This window comes from Parus major, chromosome 5, assembly GCF_001522545.3.
Source record: "Parus major isolate Abel chromosome 5, Parus_major1.1, whole genome shotgun sequence".
NCBI lineage: Eukaryota > Metazoa > Chordata > Aves > Passeriformes > Paridae > Parus > Parus major.
This window is the reverse complement of record NC_031774.1, coordinates 4,555,346-4,581,473: the sequence shown is the minus strand read 5'-3', so window position 1 is coordinate 4,581,473 and position 26,128 is coordinate 4,555,346. Positions and strand designations below refer to the sequence as shown.

Genomic DNA, 26,128 nt, shown 5'->3' with positions numbered 1-26,128 from the left:
CCTGTGTTTTCCTCACTGTGCTCTTCCAAGTACAGCATGAGCTGAAAGTCCTGATCATGTGCCATGTATTTATTCCCTATCAAAAGTTCTTGAAAGTTCTATATCTGAGGAAATGCTGTATGACATGCTAATAAAATTTACTCAATTGAAGTGCCTTCCTGTGCTTAGCCATCTAAAAGTGAGCAGCATAATTTTGATTTGATCATGTGGAATTTCATCAAAATTTTCTTGGTAACCTGTTAAGAAATCTACATCTATTTAAATAATGTTCAATGTGACTTTGTCCATTCAATGCAGAGAGCTGGTTTGTTTAACAGATGCCCGAGTTTCAGTTGTGGTGCAGCTTACGGCAGATCACAGGAAATGATAACTGATCTCCCATGCCTGATCCAGCTGTTAAATCACAGAACAGCTCAGCACAAACAGTGTCCTAATGATCTTTGTAGGGATTTCTGGACATTCCCTTGAAAAAAACTAATCATACAAAAGACACATCACAGGGCCCACAAGTTGATCTGGCCCAAGCATTGAACTACCTCAAAATCCAGATGCAAAAAACCTGTGTTACAGGGGAATAGGGATGATGGGTAAATCATGGAATAAATATATGGACAACATAGCTTGAAGGCAAAGGTAAGTGCTAAAGCTATATCATGACTTTTATTTTGATTTATTATTTGTTTTTTTCACTGTGACTGAATTCCCAGTCACAACAGATCTGCAAAAAGAGAGTATGAATGTCAAGAAAGAGAGGGAAGGAAAAAGGGGTAAGGAAAGAAAACAGGGAAGGAAAAACAAAAGGATAAAAGTAAAAAAAAATATCTGTTCAAGCCTAGCTAGCTGTTAGGGCTAACTCATGTCAATTTGTGCAGTAAATGCACACAAAGGACTGAACTGACCATCAACCTCTGCAGTTACCTTTGATGCCTCAACCCAAATCAGGTAATTGTGTAAACTGGGTAAAAAAGAGGAGATTTTTGACACAAACTCAAAAGGAAGTATAAGCTCCTAATCCTGGGTCTAAAGAAATAAAAATGAGATAAATGATTTTCACATGGGGCAAACATGACAGGAAAGCTGAGGGACTTTTAGATGCTCTTCCTGTGCTCATAATTTAAAATCACCAACAGCCATGTACAAAACATAATTTTTAAACAATGGAGATTTATGTTCAAATATAACGACATAAATCAACATTGACAATAACTCCTAGACCAAATAAAAGAAGTTTGTTTATAAAGCATGAAAGAAAACACATCAAAAAGGCTCAGTGATCATAAATATTATCCTTCTCATCACCTGCATGTTTTGAAACAAATGGCAAAACCTGATAGTGGCCAGAGCATGGAATCAAAATCAGGACTTGCAGTTCCTGGCTCTGCCAGTTATTTTGGGCAAAATCATTTTGGATTCTCTGCTTGTTTGGGTTAGTTTGTTTGTAAAAGAAGCAGTGAGAATACCAACCTCAAGAAGCAGACTGTTGTTCCTATGCAGCCTAAATCCATGGACTAAAAATATTCTTGGTACAAATATAAGCATTCCATGAAGTCTCTATATTCTCTATGCTGAGAGTGCTTAGTCAGCCCATTTCCCTAGAATAGAAATCCAACTAACACATCAAAAGGGCCCCAGTGTTTACTGCTGCATTCAAAAGAATTTGCTCAGAATTTCTCCAGTTTAAGTAGGGCAGTAATTTGGTGTTTTCCATCAAGAAATACTACATATATAAAATATATCTTCACCTAGCTCTCCACAGGGCAGCTAAACTACACTGATATTTGTGCTCTTTCTCTCTGTCCCAATAACTCACTCCTGCCAGACAGAATGGACACAGGAGGCAGCAAAAGAATTTCCTACTTATAAAGGAGGATTTAGGGACTGACAGCTTAAAAGAGACTCCAGAAGAAAATAATAAAAATAGTTCTGAACTGATGAAGTCCTTATTCTAAAGCTGTCAGTATGACAGAAAAAGCCTTGAGGCGTAAATTGTAATAGCCAACAAAAAATCAGTTAACTTCTGCAAAGGACACAGTCCTTCAAATGTATTAATGAAACTTCAAAACCCATGAACACTCCCTTCCCAAATTCCATATGAAACACCTATATGTTTACCCCTGTCATATGATTACCATGTGATTACCCCCATCAAAATAATTAATTAGATACTACAGCTTGTGAAAACACAAGGCAGGTTTGGGACTTGCTATGTCTGACTATAAAGGCAACTTCCTGAATGCAGGCATTATCTTTCCATTATTTCCACCTTACTGAGAGATACTGGATAACACCTTCCTAGAATTTTCCCCGTTTCCTGACACTGCATTGTGATTTCACTGATTGTGAAAACGATATTTGCAGCTCAGTAAGAAATATGCACCAGTTCCAAGACTCCCAAACTTGCTGTGGGGTCCAGGCCCTTAAAGAATGTCTTTGTAACATTAAATTATCTAGATTGTTTGTTTCTGATAAACCATCTGTTGTGCTGGTCACTCAGCAGTTACTACCCTCTACACCACAAAAGCTTAAAGAAGGAACTTTGTTATAGCAAAACAGAGGATCCAGCTATTGATTACGAAGTTAAAAAAATATTTTCAAACCAAAAAGAATAAAAACAAAGTATGAATATACCTAACTGCTCTTTTCTCACAGGATTTTGCTGCATGTCTCCCAGTTATGGCAATGAAGGGGCAAACTTGACAGTGCACTATTTTTTAGAGAAATCCAATTTACTTCAGAAATCAAGTGTATTTCTGTCTCCAACTGACAGCCTGAGCCATTGGTTTGGATATATTTGCTGAGAGAATGAAGCAGAACAAGTGAGAAGGAGGGTGCTGCCAAACACAAAGAGCAGTTTCCTGCTCAGCTCCTCATGGAATCACTGGCTGGGGATTATCCATCCAACCTCTGTGAGGAAGCTACTGCAGCACCTTTGCATGCCAAAGCTCTTCCTCTCCTCTGTTGGTTACAGTCACCCCTGGAATCTGCAGGTGCTGGTTTACAGACCATCACACCACAGTGGCAGTGCTAATTGGAAGATCTGCTCCCCGTCTCTGAGCTGCTGAGATAAAGATGCAGCCAGTCAGCACCTGCTGCACATCACGAGTGGGTACCAGGTACTGCAGGCAACAGCTGCCCCTGCGCAGGCGATGCAAGCTGAGCTCTGCATGGAAACACGTTCTACGAGCCAGTCCTGCAGCCACACCTCTGCTGTGCCCACACAGATCCTGGGAAACCCAACAAGACTTTGGAGTTGTCCCCCAGGAGCAGCCCTCACTGACATCCCAGCTGCAGGTAACACTGCATCCCAGTGTGTGCCTGAATCACAGAACACCTGGCTTGGGAGGCACCGTGAGGATCATCCAGCTCCAACATCCCTGCCATGGAAGGGACACCCCCACTCATCCAGGGTGTTCAGAGCCCCACCCAACCTGGCAATGAGCACTTCCAGCGATGGGGCATCCACAGCTTCTCTGGGCAACCTTCCCTCACATCTCATCACTCTTGCAATAAACCATTTATTCTTATTATCTATTCTAAACTCTCTTTCACCTTAAAGCCGTTACATGCACATACTCCAAAAACTATATGAATATGTTTTTGAGTCTGACACTGCTGAATGGATGACATCAGACAAAAAAATTCAATTCAATGAATGGCTTTCCCATTTGGACTGAAGTATAAAATTATACCCACATGTATTGTGCACACGAGTGTGGGGAAATGTCATAAAAGCATGAAGGAAGAGCTGGAAAGCTTCTGTTAATTTCTATTTTACTGCTTTAGAAAAAGAAAGTGAAATACTAAATTGAGCTTTGTCTCCAACCTGAAAATCTCAACAACAAAAAAGAAAACAATTTGCCTCCTCTCCTGCCTTCAGAAAGCCACCAAACCAGACTCAAGATTGACTTCTATTTTAAAATAAAATGAGAAGTAAAGTGGTTCATCACACTGTTTATCTACTATTATTCCACCATGAAAAATAAAGGGAAGGTCAATTCACTCATAATTCAGCGCTACCAAATCACAGCCAGGTACACTAAACCAGCAGAGGGCAATAGAATTCTAGAATTTTGCAAAAATGGGATGTAATTCTGGATGGAGCTTTATTTACTGTATACATTTTCTGGCAAAAGTCACTTAAACATGTAATTACTCATGGTCTCTAATCCTAGATTCCTGAAGGTCATGTGTAATTTACTAGACATTACTTAAAGCCATGCAGAATACCTCAGATTTCTACATAGATTTATCAAGACAGATATATGCTAATACAAAGTTCCTTGTAACATTAAATAATACACAAAATAACATACTTCTTTCTCCAAAGAGATAAAAAGAGATTTAAATAGTTCCGCTATAAAAAAAGAGAAAGGAAACTAAAATCGTCTAAAGCTATGTTCAGATCCCCCAAAAAAGAGAAGACATTTTCACACAAGAAGTTCACAGTTCTAAATAAGGTTGAACTCCATGAAATGGATGAGAAATAGTTTGATTTTTCTCCCTCTATAGAGTTTTGGTGGGTTAAATCCATTAGTTCAGATAAAGATTTCACAAATTCTCAGTTGAAGTGTTGAATCCATCTGAAGAGTTTTTCAAACTTTGACACAGTTATTTTAAAAATCTCCTAAAAAGTCACTGAATCCCTTTGGATCAGGTGGTTCAGCAGTGAGTGTGCACCTGTGAGTGCATCAGAATGGTGGCCTTGGCTCTAACCACAAAAATAACCCACAGCAACAAAGTTGTTATCCAAGTCTGTGCTTGGGAAAAAATAAACCCTGTAAATCTCACAAGTTTATGGGTTGTTATCTATATTCAAATACTAGTTCTTAGAATTATTGATGACCTGACAGGTTACTTAAAACCCAGTTAAATAAAGCATGTAAGTAATCCCCCAAGGGGGTAATAGAGTATCTGCTTTAAGTTCTTGTGTTACTTCATTCTAGTAGTTCTTTAATTATTATTTACTTCTTCTATGACAGCATTCTAGGCCTTCACTGGTCAAATTATTTCTGAATTTCTCTCAATATGCAGCATTTCCTTATCTGAAGAAACTATTAAAACAATAGTCCTCAAGTAGCCCTCAAGAAGGGGATACACAAATTTTAAAGATGTAAGGGTACAATACAGAATATAAATTGCAAATTCATGAAATTTTAACAGTAGTAGATCTCATCTTGACAATACAAATTATGAATACACAACTCAGTTCAGGTGAAAGAAAGAGGATGGGCAAAATCAGGAAGCCAAATATTATGCAGAATTTTTAAAGTATGGACAAGAAAACTGAACTTGCACTCTGAGCTAAGCCATTTGAGAGATTAAGCAAAATCCAGTTTGACCAACAGAGAAAGAAAATGATTGTGGAGGTGCTGAATGGAAGTGCCTTACAGAGCAGGATACTGTCAGGAGCAGCTGTGCCAAATGGTAAGATGCAGTTTTGGCATGTGCAGCACGTGAGGAAGAGGAGAGCCACACACCTGCCCTGAAATTCTTATTGGAACAGAGTTATGAACTCATGGCAATGAGCTGATGTGGCATTCACAAGTTCAGAGAGCTGTGATGAATCAGAGGAAGCCAAGAAGAGCATCCTACCAAGAATTCCAACTGCAAGTACTGTCATTAAGGGTACAGAAACAGCAAATGGAAATAAAATGCAGGGATATGGATGAAAACAAGAGTATCATGAGCTTAAATCACTTGGATGTGTAAGGAAGAAGAGCAGCTTTGTCACCTCAGTTCTTTGGTCACAGTTTAAATTGCTGATGAGCTATCTGGGATTGGCAACTGAGACATTCACACAGAAGCAGGCAATACACCCAAACAGATCAGCTATTTTTCTCCCTTAGCATCTGCAAGCATTTGCTCTCTCATGGAAACATAAAATAATGCTGCTCAAATCATGAGGGATAGTAGTGCTACAATGAAACAGAGCTCAGTGACGGAAATTGTGTTTTCCTGCAGAAAGTTCCATTCCACTGGGATAAGGACATGGTGATGAGGAGGCAGAGTTGAATTTACACATATGGAAAACTGGGGACTCTGTTACTTCATTTACATTCCTTCGCTTTAAGGTCAGAAGCTTTACCAGATTTTAATTAAGCCACCAGAAATTCTTTCAGGGTGAAAATTCTAAGTGAATCAGAATTTCTGTAACACTGTAATCCCCCCTAGAAGTAACAACGTAAAGAGATGGGCTACAACAAATTAAACTGGTTAAACCAGAGTTACTTATCATTTGGAGAAAACATGCTCAAGTAAAATCAGTTACAAATGATGTGATCCAATATAGTGCAAATGCAACCAAAGCTTCCTCCTTATTCCAGGCAATAGCGGGTCAGTTCCTCCGAAACAGAAATTTACTACAAAATGTATTTTAATTGGGGGGAATTTCCTTTTTTTTCTTCCTGACCAAGTACTTCCTCCCACAAACCACTAAGGAAAGGAACTACAGATTGCAAAGTTATGTTTTCCATGATGTTATCATTCTGGGAAAGCCAGACTCTTCAACAGAGCAAAGTTACCCCAGTAATTAATTTCCTACATTCCTTGTAAAGACGCATGTTAAAAACATTCTCTACTTAGTTTCTCCTATTAATATGCTAAGCAGCTGTATTATACTTTCCTGTTTAATTTCTTTTTCCCCCCACCTAAAAATAGTTTTGGAATCCAGATATTCTGTACTGCAAGGACATAAAATGTATTCTACTAGCATGTATTATGTATCCATTCAGAAGCAAAGTGCACAAGCTAAAATCTTAAGGGTCAGAGATGATATTTGGCTGCCTGTGTTTGCAAGGGATACAGCAAAACCACTCAATCATAACTAACAAGAATCCTCAGATTCCTGTTTCAGCTTGAAAAGTATGTTTTCTTTTACAAAAATGATTTACTGAACTATAATATTTCTATGAAAATAATATTAATTTTAATGATGTAATTTTAATAGAGTTTAATGGATGTAATAAAAACTTTTGACTGGAGCAGTATTTGGAAATATTGACAGAACTTTGACCATTGCCTTAAAAATGCTCTTCCATGACCCCACTCAAATTCATAAGCACCTGCCAAATGACCACATTATCCTCTCTGAAAATTCAATAAAATCCTGCTTTTAGGTCATGTCTTTAAAAACTTCAGCCCTAATTAACTTACTGGTGCACAGAATCGCCAACAGGAATGATGACTATTATGAATAATGATGACAGTCATGAATCATGAACAATAATGATGACTCCATAGCTTCCTTCCAATGCTTCAAACTGCCTGGCTTCAAGTATTATTACTTATTTCAAATACATATTGTAAGCTCTTGAGGGTAAGTATCTCCTTTTTTCTCTTCTTTTGTACAAAAGCAGCACCACCAGTTCTGGTCCACAACTGAGGCTCCTGGATTTTCCAGGAATTCAAATAAAGCTTATTTACACACTTGATAATGTTGTAAATATTCTTTTGTGGTTCAGCTTCTTCCCTACTATCCATTCCATGACACAGCCATGTTCTTTTTAAGCAGGCAACTTAATGTATTTCTATATTAAAGGGATTAGCATTCTGAGAATGGATAAACAAAATAATTTTAGTACTAAAAATAATCTTGCTTAATACTATTTCAGTCACAAAAACATTTCCATAGACTAAGATAGTATCAGAACTGGCAGGATAGAGATACAAAAAGAAAATTAATGGAAGCAGACAAAACTCCTTGCCAAGACAATAAAGGAAGTCTTTCACGATGGGAGTTTCCTAAATTAAAGCCAGCAATTCAAGAGTGAACAATTTTAAAGTAGAAGTGATTTTAATCCAAGCACACCAGAGAAGGACAGAAGGTTTTAGAAGGAACTATTATAACTGGGTGCAAGAATGAAAATACTTCAGTGTAGAAAGTTAACACATTACAGAAAGTCTTCCTAGCTTTCCAGGAGGCTAAAAACATGCTGATGATTATGAGAATTACTTGGGACAATCACTGTTGTGCAGAAATTAAAGTTAAAAATCAAAACTCATGTTAAATGTAAAAACCTCACTAATTTTGCTTTTCTAAATTAACTGCATTATCCAATAGCTTTATACAATTCCCTGTTATTCACACAAATTCTAAAATAAACACTAATATACTATTGTTATAAAGTAACAGAGATAATGTTAGTACCAAATGATTCCACTGTTTTCCACAGTACAGGTGGACCAATATTCCACTGATTCCAGCTGACACTAACTGCAAAATTTGCCTGACAAAGACATAGAAATGCAATCAAACTCTTGACCCATCACCATGGATTTTCCACATCAGCCTTTCGTGGGGTGCCCTCCCTGTGACTTTGCAGCTGCTTCTGCACAACAAAGCACATTAAAAATGATGAAGCTTCTGTTACATAATTAACCTTGAACTGGGTCTCTCTTGGAAGGGGGGGTTCATGATAATGATTAAAATATTATAAACTATTCTGAATTTCACTAGAACCACCTCAAATCCTCAGGGAAAGCTTTTATCCATGAAACTGGGCATCCCTCCTATGCCAAACAGGCTCTGGAGTTGAGCAGGCACTTTGAGGAGAAAAGACTTTATTCTATTGAGTATCTGCCATAACTGTTACTGAAACTTGGTAATCCATTTCAGCTAGGAAAGTACACACTCAAATTACTTTCATTCTCTTATTGTGCTGTGCAAAACACCATATATATTTCACTATGGAAAACATCTGAATTATTTCTAATGGTGCATTAATGTGAAATACTTCCCGTTTGATGTTTTTTTTGTAATTCAACTTTTTACTTAATGCACAATTTTGTATTCACCTTGAAGATTATGCAAAAAGCCCCTGGACTAAAATCCTTTTCTTCATGAAAATGCTGCCAGGAATTCTTAAGATGACCTGAAGAAATGTTCTGTACTGTAATTCAAAGGTTTTAAGTTAAATTATTTACACCAAATTTTGCTCTTTTAAAAACTCTGAAGAAAGTCTCCTATTTTATGTAATTCTATTTCATTCTCAACAAAGGCACAGGAACATGGAGTACAAATAAAAATTGGGCAGCCAAGCAGAGGAACAGCCCAATGATGCCATATCCAAAGGATTTCAGCCAGTCCCAGTCTGCAAAGCTGCAGACTCATTTCTCTCATTCCATTTCAATCTCTACAAAAAAATTCACATCAGTATCCAACTGAAATTTTATTTGAAATTTTGTGGCATAGAAGCATTTAAAAAAAAAAATAGTTTTCCCTCTCTCCCTCCCAAGAATTACATAATTTAGTCACATAAAAATTATAAAGCAGTCTCCAGGTCATCTTGCTAAAAGACAAATGTCAATTTGAATGCAATATAAAACAGTGAAACATTTTGTTGTGTTTGGGTTATTTTTGCCTAAACTAGATCTGCACTCTCCAAGTATATATCAAACCATTAAAACAACTGACTCAGAAATTCAAATTAAACACCTGTGATTTTGAAAAAGAATACTGCTCTGAATATTGCAGTTTAAAGAAATGCTCGTTTATCAATGTGGAAGCCCATTCACAATATCTACATGGAGATACTCTCAGAATGGTATATTTTTATTATGCCACTTCCTTTATTCAAACACCTTTGAATGTCAAACAACAAAAGATTTGCAAGTGCATTACTGTGGGTTATGCAGTGTGGTAGAATATATTCAGGAAGGGAGCACAGATGATCATACACACTTTAAACCATAACATTTTAGTTAAAATATTTTGGAAAAGATCCCTGAGGGGTAGAAAATGTTACTATAACCTGTACAATCAGGTTCACAGGGGCACACAACTGTGTCTAACGTTCATGGGATGCAAGGGAGGCTGATCAGTGTCAAACACCAGCTCAGCTGCAGACGGAGAGGCGGCCTCTGCCTGGGGTAGCAGCGGGGACTGACGGAGTTTGCTCCCTGTGTTGTTGTCCAGGACAGGCTGGAACTGGTGCCTGCCACTGATCCTGCCTGTGTGCACTCTGAGTGTCCCAGAAATGCAGCGTGGGGCTCACCACATCCTGCCACCTTGGCAAGGACCCAGAACGAAGCAGGGAATCCAAACCCTGGGAATCTGACAACGCCGGTTGCGCAACCGTCAAATTGTCTTCCTTGATGAGTTAAGAAAAGGAAAATATGATTAAAATATGTCCCTTTCCTCTTGTCCTTTCTTCCCACACGGAGAACAAGAGCTCTTTTCCGCAGCACCGAGGAATACTACATTTCCACTTGATCCACAGAAGAAGTGAACCACATAGCAAATAAGCACGGGTCATTCGTACCATTAAAACATGGAAAAATTCTTTTATCTTCACGTACAAATACATTTTATTTATATTGTTTCAATTTTAAACAAAATTCCAACGGTCTTACTAATGGTAAACTAAAACCTTTTTCTAACCCAGAAGCAAAAATTTGTTTGTTTTTGTGACATTAACAGTACACACCAAAGTCCACTGTCACTGATGAGTCACATTTTGCTAACAGCTTGTGTCCAATATTTAAAATTTTTAAAAAGCATTGGGACTATTTTTTCTAGAAAAATTCAATTATTACTCCAGGCCACAAATATGCACCCAGTGCTGACTTCCTGTCTATGACTTTAATCCCATCAGCTCTGACTTAGAGTGCGATCAAATCCTGCCTGATCAAGTTTCACAATAGATCACTCACCAGACTTCAGGGAGAATTCTGAAATTTCACCAGACATCCCAAGAGCTCCTAGCACGCTGTACACAGTGTGATGTTTCTTGTAATTTTAATTGGATCTGTGTAGAAATACCCTAGACTAGTTTTTAAACAAGCAAAGGCTTTAAGACAAGATGGGTTACATCATGCCAGCTTGATCCCCTCTTTAAATTTTCTGCTGTTTTACCAAAAATATTTTAAAATCCCTCAAGGCTAATGCATGACACAACCATTCCAGAATCTTACCAACATCACCTCCAAGTTTTAAGTTGTGTTACTGCCCAGTTTTTTGGCTCATCTGCTGAACTCAAACAAAACCACGTCCTTCTCGTTATTTATACACCTCAAACACTTGGTCACTGCACTATGTTCAGTAAAACACAGTAAAGTTATTTAGGAAGCACAGGAAATTGTTTGATTTGTGCTCTGCTTTGTCTTAGATAAATAAAATGAAGCCTAACATTTCATGAACACAAGAGTCCTTCCATAAAGGAACTGTGATGTTGTGTAACTTACTCTTTACTACCTCATTGGAAGCAACAGGAATTACACTAACAATGAAAGGCTGCGACATGAAATCCCATCATAATTTCCCATCAAAATGTTACAGCAAACATAGATGGTAAAATATCAGACTGGACTCAACTCTATATACTCTTAGAACTCTGCTAGACTTTTAGATTTACTAGAGATTTTGTCACTGATAACTTGATTTGGAGTGCTGCCTGTGCAATCACACCAATGTACACACAAATGGAACCCTGTGCCACTGTCAGATGCACAATTCCCGTCTATTCCTGGCTACTAAGAACCTTGTCCAGTCTCAAAAGGGGTGGGTGAAATGAGATTTAGCAGGATGCTGCCAATTAACCATGGTATTCTGAGAAGAGAAACACCAATAAAACAAATGCACTCTGCTTCATCCTTGGGAAGCATCAACACAATCATATTGCAGAGGTAAGAGAATTCTTCCTGTTGAAGCACAGGTTCATGCCAGGTAGGACACACTCACTCTAGTCTATGACACAATTTTGAAAACCTCTAGAGAAGCTGAAAAATCCTCCTCCAAAAAGTATAATTTTTTACTAAAAAAACCCCCCAAAATTCAAAAGTGTAAATTCAATTCAGACTGAACCTTAAACTGTTAATCTGAATTTTAACTAATCACTGCAAAGTTAGTCTAATAATCTTATGTTCTGAACAGCGTGTCAGTTTGTGTTTAGTATGAATAGTTGTATGCCAAAATAAGTACTTTTGCCAAAGAATTGTATCTAATGGGACATACCAAAGGGGACCATCACTGAACCTGAGGATTAGATCTGGGAAAAACAAAATTCTTTTTCTATTATGCATTAACAGCTGGCTTTTGCAAGTTAATAGTCAGGTTATTTTAATTTTTAATTCAGGTCAGGCACATTAAAAAACTCATTATGCTTCTTCCATCCAGGGACTCACAGTTTCCTGAGTGTATTTTTAGAGTTAAATAGTTTAGGCTATAAAAAAAAGATTTTAGAGAACTTTCTGTGAGAGAAATGGTGTGAGATCTTGGTACCCCTAGCAAAAAATACAAGTGTGTAGATGAAATTACCTAAATATATTTTATATTTAATCCAGATTTTTTCTCTGCTTGATGGTGAAATCAAAACTTGTTTGAGCTTATTTCAAAACTCCTGATACTACATTTAAAAGTCTCTTTTCATTGTCTTGTTTGGGTTGTTTTTGCTTGCCTACTTGATCAAACTTAGGTAGGAACCTAACCAAACTGCTATAACACCTCAAAACACTCCCTGTACCTCTCAAGGTAAACAGCTATGTAGACTCTCTTGGCTATTCTTAAATGGAAAACTAAAAACAAATAAAAATAAAAAGAAAGCAGAAGTTTCTTCAAAATGTAGAATTTATGCAGTAGTAAGAATAAAATAGGGAAGAGGGAAATTTCTGCAGCTCATTAGCTCTTCTCTCAAATTAAGTATTTGTGGCAGCAGCAAATGTGAAAGAACAAATCTGCTACTGAAGGACTCAAACCAGAGGGAAGAGAAAAAGATAAACTTTGATCTAAAGATGGGAGAAAGTCTATTTGATGGGATTGAAAAATTTACCATCTCACCATGCTACCTTACATAAGAGAATGAAAATACCCTGTGCACTCTTCCCTAAAAGCAGTTTGGGGTTATTATGCACCCCACAACTAAATTAAAACACATTTAAATGAAACTTTTTTACAGTTCAAATAATTAGAAGAGGATTTTTCCTCTTTTTTTGCCACTTCATGCTCTGTACACGTTGTTAAGTAGTAGTTTAAATAAGGAATGTCAAGAAATCTTCTCCACATTTAAAATTGCTCATGCTTTCAACAGATGATTCTGGTTTCCATGATTGGTAAATTATGACATTTTTAATTCTAAAAACAACATGACGGAATCTATTTCTAGTTTTAAAAAACCCAGAAATGGATGAGATTATACAATTTAAACTAAAAATAACTGATTTCTCAGCTTTTTGTTGCAGAAACCTTGGTTTCCATTCAGCTAAAATAGGGAACTTTCTGCATTTTACTTCTGGCTACTCCTAAATGTTTCATAGGCCAACTGAAAAGTGGAAGGTTGCATTTTTCAATTTCTATAGCACAAATGTATAAATAAGCTGTCAAAGCAACTACTGTTTTGCAATATCAGAGTGTACAAGTTACCAATGACTAAGCACTTATTTCACAAACTGGGTTGTATAACAACAATCACATTAAATAAAATTTCTTTAATATTGCAAGCAAGTCCACATTCTGAACTTATCTCCTCAGGTATGTACATCCTAAAAAGCAGGACAGGAGCTACCCAGAACTGGTGAAAACACTACTGTATGGGGACACTAAAACAAATACAGTCATACTACAAGAGTTCTGCTTCTGAAATAACTACTCATAAAATTTGCATTATTTACACTTTTGTATTTACTGTAATATTGTCTTTTGCCACTATCAAACATTATGTACTTTCCTCCCCAGAAAGAAACCCAAAAAAGAAATTGAAAACAAATATAAAGTTGAAACAACCCATTCATAATATCCTCCAAAATTAACAACTACACAGACTGAAAACTTGTACTTTTGGCCAAGTATTTTATTGGCCAACTGTACTACAGTGGCCACTGCATTAAATTGGCCAGTGTATGTTTAACATGCCAAATTAAACACACTAGTACTGAAATAACTAGGTTTTACAGAGTAACATCAGAAATTATTATTTTCTATTATTTTAGTGACTAAGTATAATTCAATGATAATTCTCTAACCCATCATGTGGCCTGCATTTAGTCCTGGGTGTATGTCTCATCATCATAATGACCCAAGATCAATAAATGTCCTGGAATAACGTCCATGCCAGTCAATTTGATGATTTTCACTGACATTCATATATTTTAGAATGAATCTTCCTACTTGTCATGTATCTCCTATCATCCCTTTCTCCATTTTAACAATGTATGTGATGTAAAAAAAATACAAAATAGCTGTGGTTTGCAATAGAATCTTACCCTATAGAAGGCAGTTGTCAGAGGCAGCAATGCTGCAGCAATGCTGTATTCTTCTGAAGATGAACAATCCTGCAAGAAAAAACAAAGAAGAAAATAAGCAAAACCATTTAATGTAGTGTAATTTCATTTCTGACTTATGGAGTTCCTCTGGCATCCTTCTGACACACAACATAATCTTTAATCATTCAATATCAGGTAAAAATAACACATATTCATCTGTGTGTATATATCTATTTATCTATCTTTATATATCTGTATCTTCTCATGATTTCTCCTAGACAGGTATTGCTGTAATCTTTCCCACTTTAGAAATTTATTAGCTAATTTCTCATTCATATGTCTGAAATACAAATTCACTGACACAGTTTATACATAATAAGGAAAATTTTCCTCATTTAGCAAACAATAAAAAGGTAGCTTGCTTCCATTTGGGCCAAGAGCAAACCTGACTAAAATGGAAGTGATGTGATGACCAAAGAATGCCCTTTCAAAACGTCTACGTGAAGGAAGTGACATTTATGCAATATGAAATAATCACCTCCACAGCCTCTACAAAATTTTGGCACAAGGTTAACTTTAAAAGAAGATGAAAACCCATTTTCTTCAAGTCTCTGAATGCCTCATTTAACAGTCAAGTGTGTCATTCATGTCTCTCTAGGCAGAGAAGGGTATGCCAAAGTAAATCAACTAGTAATTGTGCTGATGAAAGTCGTGATTTTACTACGGAAGTCTTTTAAAAGAAAGCAGAATTGGAATGTAACTTAATATTTAAGAAACAAACTACTTGAATTTTTGTGACCATAAAAAAAACCCCAAAAAGCAAAAAAAACAAAAACAAAAAAAACAAAAAACACCCAACAGGAGTTAAAAATTATACTTTTTAAAGAAGTGATTAGGTGTTTTTTCAGCAGGTCTTTTTGCCACCATTACAGAACACAATAACACACATAGTTGTATTAGACAAATGTATCACCATTGTGCCCCTGGATGATCAATGGGCAACCAACATTTCTAGCTGAACAATTTATTTTAATATTTTTAACATCATTGTTACAGTGGACACCGTGCAACTCAAACCATTCCTATGAGCTGTAACAACTGACCAAATGCCAAAATCGAAATATCTCAAGTGTTCCTCTGCCAGACTTTATGTTCATGCCTTCATCTCCTGTAAGAGTTATCTAAAACAGAGAAACTAGCAAAAACTGGAATCAGCCAATTGTGATAGCAGAAATATGAAATCTACATTACAAAAACAATAATGTTAAGCATCATTAGGATGTTACTTGTATCCATCTCATTCTTTGTTCTTAAATGACTGCAGAGTGACTGTGGATTGCAGGTTTAAAACAACAGACCAAAAAAACTCATCACAAGACTATTTTGCTTCTCATTATTTTAAAGTCTATTTCAACCTTTGTGACTTTTCAGTAACAAATCCTTCACCTTCTATTACTTTAACCAAGCTCATCTAAATGGAATGCCAATGCCCATTATAGTTAAATAGAGCAGCATTTAGAAAACTGCTCACACATACATTCTGAAAAGGGATACAACAAGTTCACAGTTGTGAAGGTTTATTTCTGCACAGAGTTACTGAGGGTTTCAATGTGTCTCACTCTGCACAAATGTATGAATGTTAACTGTGCACGGACAGCACGAGCTTGGCAAGTGCTCACCCTTCATAACACACTTCCAGTCTGGTAAAGTAACAAAAATGGACACTGAGAAACTCAATAAATGTCTCAATGATGCCTCTTAGTACTGCACCATGCATATAGCAAACCCAAATTAGTTTGTAAGATCTCAGAGCATAAGGCTAAAGGACACAGCCTCAGCTGCTTTCAATTTTCCATTTCTGCATTATTCCCTATTGTTATCCACATCCTTAATCCCCATTTGGAAGTTAGCACACACATTTTTAGTTTAATATATGATAAATATTCTCAGTACTTTTTCACTTAACAAGAATGCTTCCCACTTAAAATTTGACTTTCCAATCTTTAGAAATGTGCAACAGCTTACAAAGAAATACATATCTTATTTCTGTCCATAATTATTTGTAACCAGGTATCAAATAATCCATCCTCAATTTCAGGTTACCTACTTAATCCCTTAGCTCAAACTATTTGAAGGAGTTTGGGCTTTTATCCAAAATATACATAAAAATATCTTTATAAAAACTGAGCAATGTATCTTCACCTAGAGAGCATTCAATACTCCAAGAGCTAACATATGTCTCAAAGATATATATCATCACCATATAAACAACACATTAGATTATTTTTCCATTCCTTCCTTCAAGTATGAAATTCTCCACATATTCCATGTCAGCAGTACATGGACTTGTAGTATGGAAGTATTATCTCTCTATCTATTTTTTTCTTCTCCTGGATATGACAAGGAATAGAAAGCAATCTCAGGAATAAATTACAACACTGTTGTTTTAAGATGAGTGGAAGTAATTAACTGTTTACCTGCTTTGTAGCTGCAAGACGGAATGCCACAGTTCAAAGAGATGTTCTACTGAAATCTCAGCTTCTCAATTTTACAGACAAACCAAAGTACTGGAAATGTCATACATGTGTTTTAGGCAATTAATTTAGACTCCTGAAACAATGCAATCCAGCTGCCTTATATATAATGTCTTTACCAATTGTGAAAAACATCTCTTTTGAGAAAAACTGCTGAAAAAAATCTGAAAAACTGCTGCTACAAAAGTAGACAAAAATCAGATACCATAAAATAATCAAAGCTTTTCCATCTAATTTGCACAAAATGAAGCTGTAACACATCTGGGGAACAAAAATTATTTTCAGCAAATTAATCACCAGAAAACCAACGGCCTTTAACAGTGAAATACAGATTACACCATGACATATGCAGAGTACTACTTTGAATCCATGCCTAATTGAGTGAAAACCTGGCACATTGTCCTGGCCATACTGATCCTATATCCAGACAGTTGCTGAACTCTGTAGCAGATTGGAAGTGTTACAGGAATTCATGTACACTTAAAATAGCTTTGCTACACTGAATTGACAAGTGAATAATAAAAGGAGAATGTTTTTCCTTACATCACTTACTTTGACAATGAATGTGAATTACTTTTATACTCCAGTCAGTTTAAATACACAGCAAAACTCTGGTGGTTTGATATTGCCATCGGATTGCAGAGCTGAGAGCTTGGAATTTACAGATTTTAATATTTACACATTTTGACTGCTTGGTTGGACACACGGGGCTGATATGGGGAGGAACTGATGGCTTTTGGAATCTGGTAGGTAGCTTAGGCTTTTGGTGCTGGAGGAGAGAGTCAACTCTGCTCCTCACTCTTGGTTTCAGAACAGGTAGTGCCCGAAATCCCTGCCTGGAAAACAGGGTATTGTACACCACCATGAAACTGAGATCCCTCTGCAGTGTGGTCCTAGTGATGAACAGCTGGGAAAAGCCACCCCAGGAGAAGATCTTCCTTGATCTGCTCCTGGACATGCAGGTTCAAGAAGGCTGGTAACCCCTCTGATATCCCACAAGAGCAAGCCCAAGCCAGTGAAGCACCATGACAGTGCACAAAAATCACCTCTCCTCCTGCATTAAACAACAACTCACACCTAGGGATTTCTCCTTGCTCTTAGTCACATGATAAAAATCTAGAAGACATGTATGGAACACCTCGATAACATTAGAGGTGGAATTTTCTTTTTAAATTCATCTTGATAGTCTCTCTCATTAACTGCTACCTGATACAGTATCTTCCTGCATTGAAATCCATTCTGCTTTAGGCTCTAAGCTTTTCAAACAGACACCACGTTTTTAATAACCAGCAGAAATCCGAGTACGCCAAAAACTTGGGATCCAATTTTTCCTTATATTCAGGAACACCATAAATACATGGAATTCCCCACAGGCCTGACTATGGCATGAAATCACCGTAGCATGCAGTGAATGCATCCAAAGTAAAAAGCTGAACATGGCAGCACTTGATCCACCCCTTTTTGGCATAGGATGTGTGCATGCTTTGTTAAAAATGCTGCTCAACACTGCACTGTCCCTCTTGAGAGTAACTGAAGTCAATTTTCAGGCATACGAAGAGCATTCATCACCCTGCAGGACTAAGCTCAAAATTAATCCAGAGAAAAAAAAAAAAAAAAAAATAATTTTTTTTAAAAGGCAGAAACTTCAGGGTCAGATGTGTTTTTAAAGCACTAACCCAAGAACTGTTAAGTCAGCATGTGTAACCACGTGCAGAACATCGGCTGCAAATTACAGGTGAAACCTTAGTTACAAATTCAACAGCTCACTTCACTGGTGTCAGGATTTAATTCTAATTCTTACAGATGTATTATGTGGGCAGGGTTTTACTGGATCAAAGAATTCTTATTACTGATGCAGTTTATATTTTGGAAATATGAACTGTCAATCCTAATGCACAAGCTACTACTTTCATATAAAGCAGTTACAGTCCAGCTTAGAAAAAAAATGTTTTCTTTGCTAAAAGGAACAGATATTCAGGTAGAACTGCAATGTTATTAATAATTATACTTTAATATTAATGAGGTTATTTTAAATTTTCATTAGAAAATCTGCATAGTTTTTATGCATTTATATACAAATACAATATTAATGGAATTTAACTATTAAAAATTATGGGTTTGATCAGAGAAAACCTATTCTATGTAAACTGAATTTACCACCAATGTCCTTTATAATCAATCTTTGCAGAATTAAAAATGCAAGTAAATAAACTGACAATTTAACAATATTGGACTATAGCTAATATAATTATATGCTGTCTTGAAAAAACAGAGTCCTACTTGGAATTTCCAAAATAACTTTTAAAAATATTTAACTTACAAGTTTTAACTTCACAGATAAAGCCATAGTTAAAATTACAGAGTTTGTTGGAATAAATGCCAATATGACAATATAATCACTTATATTGCCTTTACTAGCATCACATAATTAACTTCAGAAGAAAGTTTTAAATCTTATTGGAATCATAAGCAAAACTTTTTTTTTTTCAGTGAAAATTAATATGAATTTATTTTCTTGCTAATATTCACATAGAGCTTTGCCCAGTGAAGTTACCATCAATGCCAGCTGCTCTGTTTTATAGTGGGATCAAACTTTTCCTTTTTTATTTGCTGACAAAGGTGAAATCAAACCTTAGTGAAGCAGCTACAATTTTATTAAGTAGAACTCTTCTGGGACCTGAGAAACAGGATGAAAAGTAGACATACTGACAAAGTCCATCTTGCTGACTACCTGTTGCCTTATCTCTGACAGAACTACAACAACAAGCTGAAAATTTGGGAGATACAGCCTTACGAAATTCTCATCATTTTTAAAACTTCTCATCTTGACAAGAATATAAAGAGCTTTTCAAAAGTATTAATTCACAAAAACCAACTCTTCCTTCATAAATAACCCTAATACATTTTATGTGTCACTCATTAAAAAAATTAATTTGATTTCTGTTCTACATAAACATTGCTACAGGGATTCACAGTTAATAAAACCAAGATAAGAACACTCTTACTGTCTCTGGTTTCCAGGTTTAACACGGATCAGGATCACTCTCTGGGCTTTTGATGAGCAGCATCTCATCCTGCTGCCTGGTCTGACAGCAACAACTGAACACGAAATCCAGATCCCAGACTTGACCTGTGCTCCGAATTCTGCTACATGGAACAGTCTCTTCACCCTCTGTGGCCACCACAGAGTGATGATGCCAGTGCAGAAGACAAAGGAACAGCACCCAACCCAGGAGAATCCTCACTGATTTGTTTTGACTTTGTGATCTTTCTGCCTGATCAGAAGCCTTTGCAATGACCATTTAATTAAGAAACCTATCCTGTCAGCAACAGGATGTGCAAGATACTGCAGAGCTGCCATTCCAGGCAGGAGATCCAGCTTTATCTTAGAGGTATTTTACTTCCTGAGGAACTTCATGTTTGTCTTCACCTGCCCTTGAAGCATAGTGGTATAAGGAACAGAAGAATTCAATCAAGGCAGTTGAGATGCAATTACAGATGCACAAAGTGTTCAGCGGTTTTTAAGTCTCCTTTTGCTTTACTCCACACATTCACAAGCTAGCAAATGCAACAGATTTTCTCTGTGCAGCCCCATCCTACTCCTGATTTCGCAGCAAGTGAAAACAAGAAACAACATTTCACTCAAAGAAGAGCTGTCAAACCCACCCCCACCCCCACGCTTTCTCAATAAATACATCTCCGTCTAGGCTTGAGGTTAGTCATTTCCTCCTCCTCATTACAAATTACATTTAGGAGATCAGGAACCTCAATTTTTATGTGCATAAATTACACATTTGTCACTGTATTTTTCCTGTACCCCAAAAGCTTAAAAACATGTAACTTTTTTTGCAAGATACTGATAAAAACAAGAATGCCATCCCTCGCGTCTCAGCACATCTGAGTTTCTTTAACAGAAATGCCATGCATGTTTCTGAATACTGTCATGAGGCCCATGGCAATAAAGTTCAACATACTCAGTCTGTAATCTTCTCCCAAGGAAATGGTTGGGATGCCAAGATGCCTTTTGACTTTTATTTCACAGCAGGGCTTCATTCACAGTGACTCTGTCCAAACCTTAAACTACACCAGCTGTGATACAAGGTCCTGCACAGCAATTTGTAAAAAGTTTTGACAAACAACACTCAAATGATAGAATACATCGCAATTCATGACAAAAAAGTGATCAATATCCATTAACTGCTCAGTTGGAGGGGGTGATTAATTCATAATATATCTAGGAACTGCAGTGTACTCCTGGAGCCCTGGTAGACCAAAACACTTCTGCAGCCACTGCAAAACATTAACACAGGATATTCTGTAAACTGCTGTACAGAAAAGCCTGTTTAATTGAGTTAAGGAACAACAGAGAAATGCTTAAGACATTAAAAGAACTATTAAAATAGATGCCATATTACAGTATAGTCCAGCTACATATTAACAAATCAGTTCACAGGCACACAGAACACATCCTTACTCCCAGCAGTATCTCCTCTCCTAAATTTTAAAGCAAAGTCATAAAATTTCAAATATGTACAAATACATTCACCTCGCTTGACTTCATTTTACTCTTCTTTTCTAAGTTTCATTTCACATACTTTTAATAAAAATGCATCACATCATCAGTACACATTCTGTACAATTTTTACAACTTAACAGGAATGAACTCTTAAAAAAATAAATGAGATTTATATGGGTATGTAAAGTGATTCACTGAAAAATCAGTTTTTCACTTTAGAATAATAACGTTTGGATAGATGTGGAATTTTACATCCATCTCCTGTCACGTAATGAGCCGATGCTCGTTTCAAATCAGCTACCAAAAGACTTCGGATCTACTTCACTATGGAGAAACTGAACAGTGTCTGATGAAATTCAACTTGGAAGTAGGGCTCACTGAAAATTTTCCACTGAATAGCACGTGATAGCAAAATAGTTTTTTTATTTATGCTAAGAACCCTCAATTACATCATCTTAGGAAAGAGAACTTCTAATCCCCAAGGTTTTCCCCTTGGGAGACTCAGTCTCTTGCCAACAGATTTTCTGGGGAACAAGAAATAAAACCTGTGACAAAAATTCAAAGAAGGCAAGGAATAGGTTTGGGGGAGCCACAGGCTGGATGGAAGGGAGCAAGTCCTCATAGAGAAGCATTTCCAGACACAGGAAGAACACAAAAGCGATTTAGAACACAAAAAACCAGCTGATCAAAGAAAACTGGACCATCTTCTTCAATGAAATACCAAGCTCTGTATCTGAGGAAAGAGCAGCCTGTGTTTTGCAGGCTCATTTGGTACCCTTGGAGACAAGCTGGGAGAGAAGTCAGGATCAAAGACTGGAAAACTGACTGCACTGTCAGGCTCAAGGTTTAACAGGCAGGTGGTTCTGAATCCTGTTTTCACGGCCTTTTTCATTAACAAAATGGAAAATGGCATGAAATGCATCTTCATCACATTTCTGACTGACATCAAATCTGGAAGAGTGCTAAACACACTGGAGGGAAGGACTGCTGCTGACTGGAAACACAGACTGAAAGAGCCTTCTGAGCCTCCCAAAGACAAAAAAGGTCTGTACAAGGGACAGGGTAATTCCATGTGGAAACATGAAATACATATGGACAGCACTGGGAGCCACGTGCTGTGCTATACATGTCAAACCAAATCAAAAATCCTAAAACATTAGTCTCACAAAGAGTTACAGCAGGGGCAAAAGGACAAGACAATTAGGAAGTTTATGGATCTGAACCAAGAGGCTAAAACCACCAGGAAAGTGCACAACTAGAATCCCAAAGCCTAAATAAATATATAAAGAGAAAACAATGTGCTCAACCAGCGCAGATAGAAATTACTGGCAAGAAAGCTGATGCCCATTTTATGTATCTGTATCAAATGCATCCACAGGGTTCTGGCAGGTGCTCCTGAGAACCCAGGCCCATGCTTGCCTGGCTGTAGCTCTGCCTCTGTCAGAGGCATTTTCCACCAAATGCCCAAAACGGGGTCTCTTTCCAATATGTATTGAAAATAGGTATCCTGCTGCAGGGTAACTTTGGGCTTTTTAAGCCAACCTTGATAGTACTGAAAAGCTTTCCTACAGTTTTGGCAGGGGCACCAGATAGTCTGTGTACAGCTGCACCAAAGGACAACACGAACGACACCGACCAGCTGCTCCTGGAAGAAGTTTCTTGGATCGCCTTTGCTGGTGCAGCTCCATTTCTGGATCCATGAAACAAGTGTCAGCTGCTGGAAGAGGGTATTTCTGGGATGACCTGCAATGGCTGCAGAATTTCAAGGATGACAAGGAGCATTTTGTGGGTTTTTCTGAGGTAATTCTAAGGTTCTGAATCTCAAATTCATCCAGCAAGGGCTTTTCCATGCTCAGACACAGATGACGCACTGTATTAGTTGTGCTGGTGAACTTGACAGAACCTAAAATCCCTCGTTGCCAACCCCACTGCCAGACCTCTCTGTTCCCTTAATAGGCTGGAATGTAAATCTTCTGTTATGTTTCAAAGAACTGTGCAGTTTTAACAACATTAATGGAAGTTGTTGTAGAAGTTGCTTAATCCAAAAATCAACCTTGTAACGAGAACCAGAATTAGGCACGCAGCACATTGTGAAAAAATCATGTTACTAGAGCCATTATCAAAAATATTCCATTTTCCTGGGATTTTTTTCTGGAGAAAAAAAAAATAGAGCAATAAAGTCATTACAAGGATAAACAGTTCACAGAAAAGAATACTTAGAGCAAATTTGGGAAACTGAAAGATTTATGTTGTGCATGAATAAGTAGCATGTTGTAGAGCAGTGTCCACCTTGGTTAACACACTGAACCCGTGTGATCAAGGAAGAATGTTGCCACAAAGCCTGAAAAGCCCAAGAGATTCAGAAATTTCAAGCCTGCTTGATTTATTGAAGTGCTCCCTCCAAGATAACATCCATCAACAAAATATATATTCTAATACAAATATTTAAACTATGAAAAAGAAAAACAGAAAATACAATGTTTTTATTTAATGTTAAGTATTTTAAACTTTCTGTTTGCACTTTTCAGTGCACGAACCGCAGCCACCTCTTTCATACAGATACAGATTTTATTTGATATCTCACACTTTTTGGTGGCTCAATAATAAAAGTATGACAAATGTACAGGAGATGTGGGAACTGTTTCTTATGAAGCATTTATTAAAAATTAATTTCTTGATTATTAACAAAATGTTTGCCTTTCTAAGAATCCAAGTGAAAACAAGCATGAAGCATTTTTTTGTAAGAGATAAAGACAATGGAAGAAGTAGTAAACCAATTTTGAACTGGGAATTGTAGAACCTCAGAATCCTTCAGTCTTAAAGCTTGCTGAATTGGTATTTTCCTCTGAGATTTTTAAATGGCTTCAGGAAATAAGAATGTTAGAATTCCATGAAGTAACTCCTCCAACTTTGGTTACAGAAGAAAAAAAGGTAAACTCACAAAATGTAGTAGTTGGTCATTTAGCTGAAGAGGCATGTTTAGATGTCCTTAAAAAAAATTCTTGTTCTATATAAAAACTGTTTGGCAGGGCAAACACAGCCAGAGGAGAAAAGACATCCTTGAGCTTGCTGTGTGGACCAAAGAAGCAGAAATGTACTAGCATTGCCTTCCAGCAAAATTCTTTCTTTGGTACAAATTCTAGGAAATCTTGATATGATCCCTTTCTGTTCCATAGCCTTCTAAATCACTGCTAGTAGCAACATCCAGCTAAGTAGCCACAGAAAAAGCCTTCTTTGCCAGATTTTGGATTGCTAGTTAATCCATTTTAAAACCCTGACAAATCTTCTCCTAGGCTATCTGATCTTCCTTCCAGAACGTTTTGTTCCAAACACCTGTTTTGTTCTTATTTCATTGACATTCTAAGCAAAAATGCAGAAAGGGCAGCTCTGCTATGTAATCACAGTAAATGGCAACAAGAAGTTTAATTAGACTTCTGTACCTTGGGGTAGAGTGAAATACTAGTGAAGTTCTATGTCCCCACTATAGTCATACTGTTTGAAATTCTTTCCTCACAATTCATGTGTGGAGTTTTCCGAAGGATGAGCTGGATCGGAATGGCTGGATAAAAAGAATGGGTAGTGAAAACAAAAACTGAGAGGTTTAAGCATTAGCAATGGCTTTGGCATCCTAAAACCAGCATGACTCCAATTCCAGAGAACACACACTAGCAAATCACCAAATGAGTGCAGAACACAATTCTGAAGATCAACAGATAAATTCTGGACAGCATGGCATTATTTAGTGCTTATACTGAATGAAACACACTGCATCAGCAAGAACTATCAGCCATGTACAATAAATGTGATGACTCAAATGATAAGTATTTCTTATCTGTGTCTCTTCCTAACAAGAAATATGAGTAGATATCCTGATGCATTTAACCATCTTCTCATTCCTTTTATCTTATCTGCAGTTCTAAGTAGCAAAGAAATCCTCAAGCTTTCAGGAAGACCTTCACTATCATAGCTGACATGAATCCCACAGCACCCCTTGTCTTTCAGTGCCATGCTAGTGTTGATGGCCACATTTTGTCCAAATTCCTTATGCTGCTAACATTTTAGATCTTGTTTTTTATGATTTTGCAAGGACATTGAGGAGCATAGCTTTTGGTTCAATCCTGCCAGGTGCTGCTAGTCAACAACTCACTAAAAACTTCAAATACTCTAACTTACCACCCTTCTCCTTCTTTGAATCCTTCTCTTATGCACAGAAGCTAAAATAATGAAGATCTACATTATTAATTAATATAATACTTGTATAATAATAATAATATATTAATTAATACTCAGGGTGAGAGCTGGGTGCACAAGCACGATGCTGCTGCGTCATCTGCTGGAGCCCATTTGTGTAACGAGACATGACTGTGATGGTGCAGTCAAAATTCACCACTGATTTAACAATAACAGAGGTGCTTGACCCTGATGAAAATCTCTACAAAATACCTTATCATTAAATTGGTTGAAATAATTAATTATGGTTTGCTGGACTGATTTTAAATTAATCAGTTCCGGCACCTACTGTTTTCATATGTAGGTTGTATCCTGGATTTGGAAATTACAATATTACAAGCAGAGTATTATAATGCAGGCAAGGAAAAATGTGAAGTTTCTAAAGAAGTGCTGAAAATCATGGCACCTTCATAATGCAAGTGGATTTTAAGTGTATTATAACTATTATGGTTAAAATAAGATCTAGAAAGATATTTCAATTCCATTTACCTGCAAGAGATAGAGAATACTACATGGCAATTGTATGGAATTTACTTATGTTTAATGAGGGGTTTATATTCTCTACAATGATGTTTAATCAATTAACATTCCAAGTAACAGTTTTACAAGGTGTTACAACTGACCAAAGGACTCAATTTAATGAAAGGAAGCTGCT

The 26,128-nt window shown here is 36.9% G+C and overlaps 1 protein-coding gene across 6 annotated transcripts in view; it reads right to left on the bottom strand.

Moving 5' to 3' along the window:
* The window catches only part of SBF2 (SET binding factor 2), a 231,823-nt gene that overhangs the window by 50,052 nt on the left and 155,643 nt on the right, over positions 1–26,128 (bottom strand). For all 6 annotated transcript variants that reach the window (XM_015631151.3, XM_015631152.3, XM_015631153.3 and 3 more), the window contains exon 17: positions 14,194–14,262. In XM_015631151.3, coding sequence (XP_015486637.1) covers positions 14,194–14,262 — 69 coding nt within the window. The remainder of the gene's footprint in view (positions 1–14,193; positions 14,263–26,128) is intronic.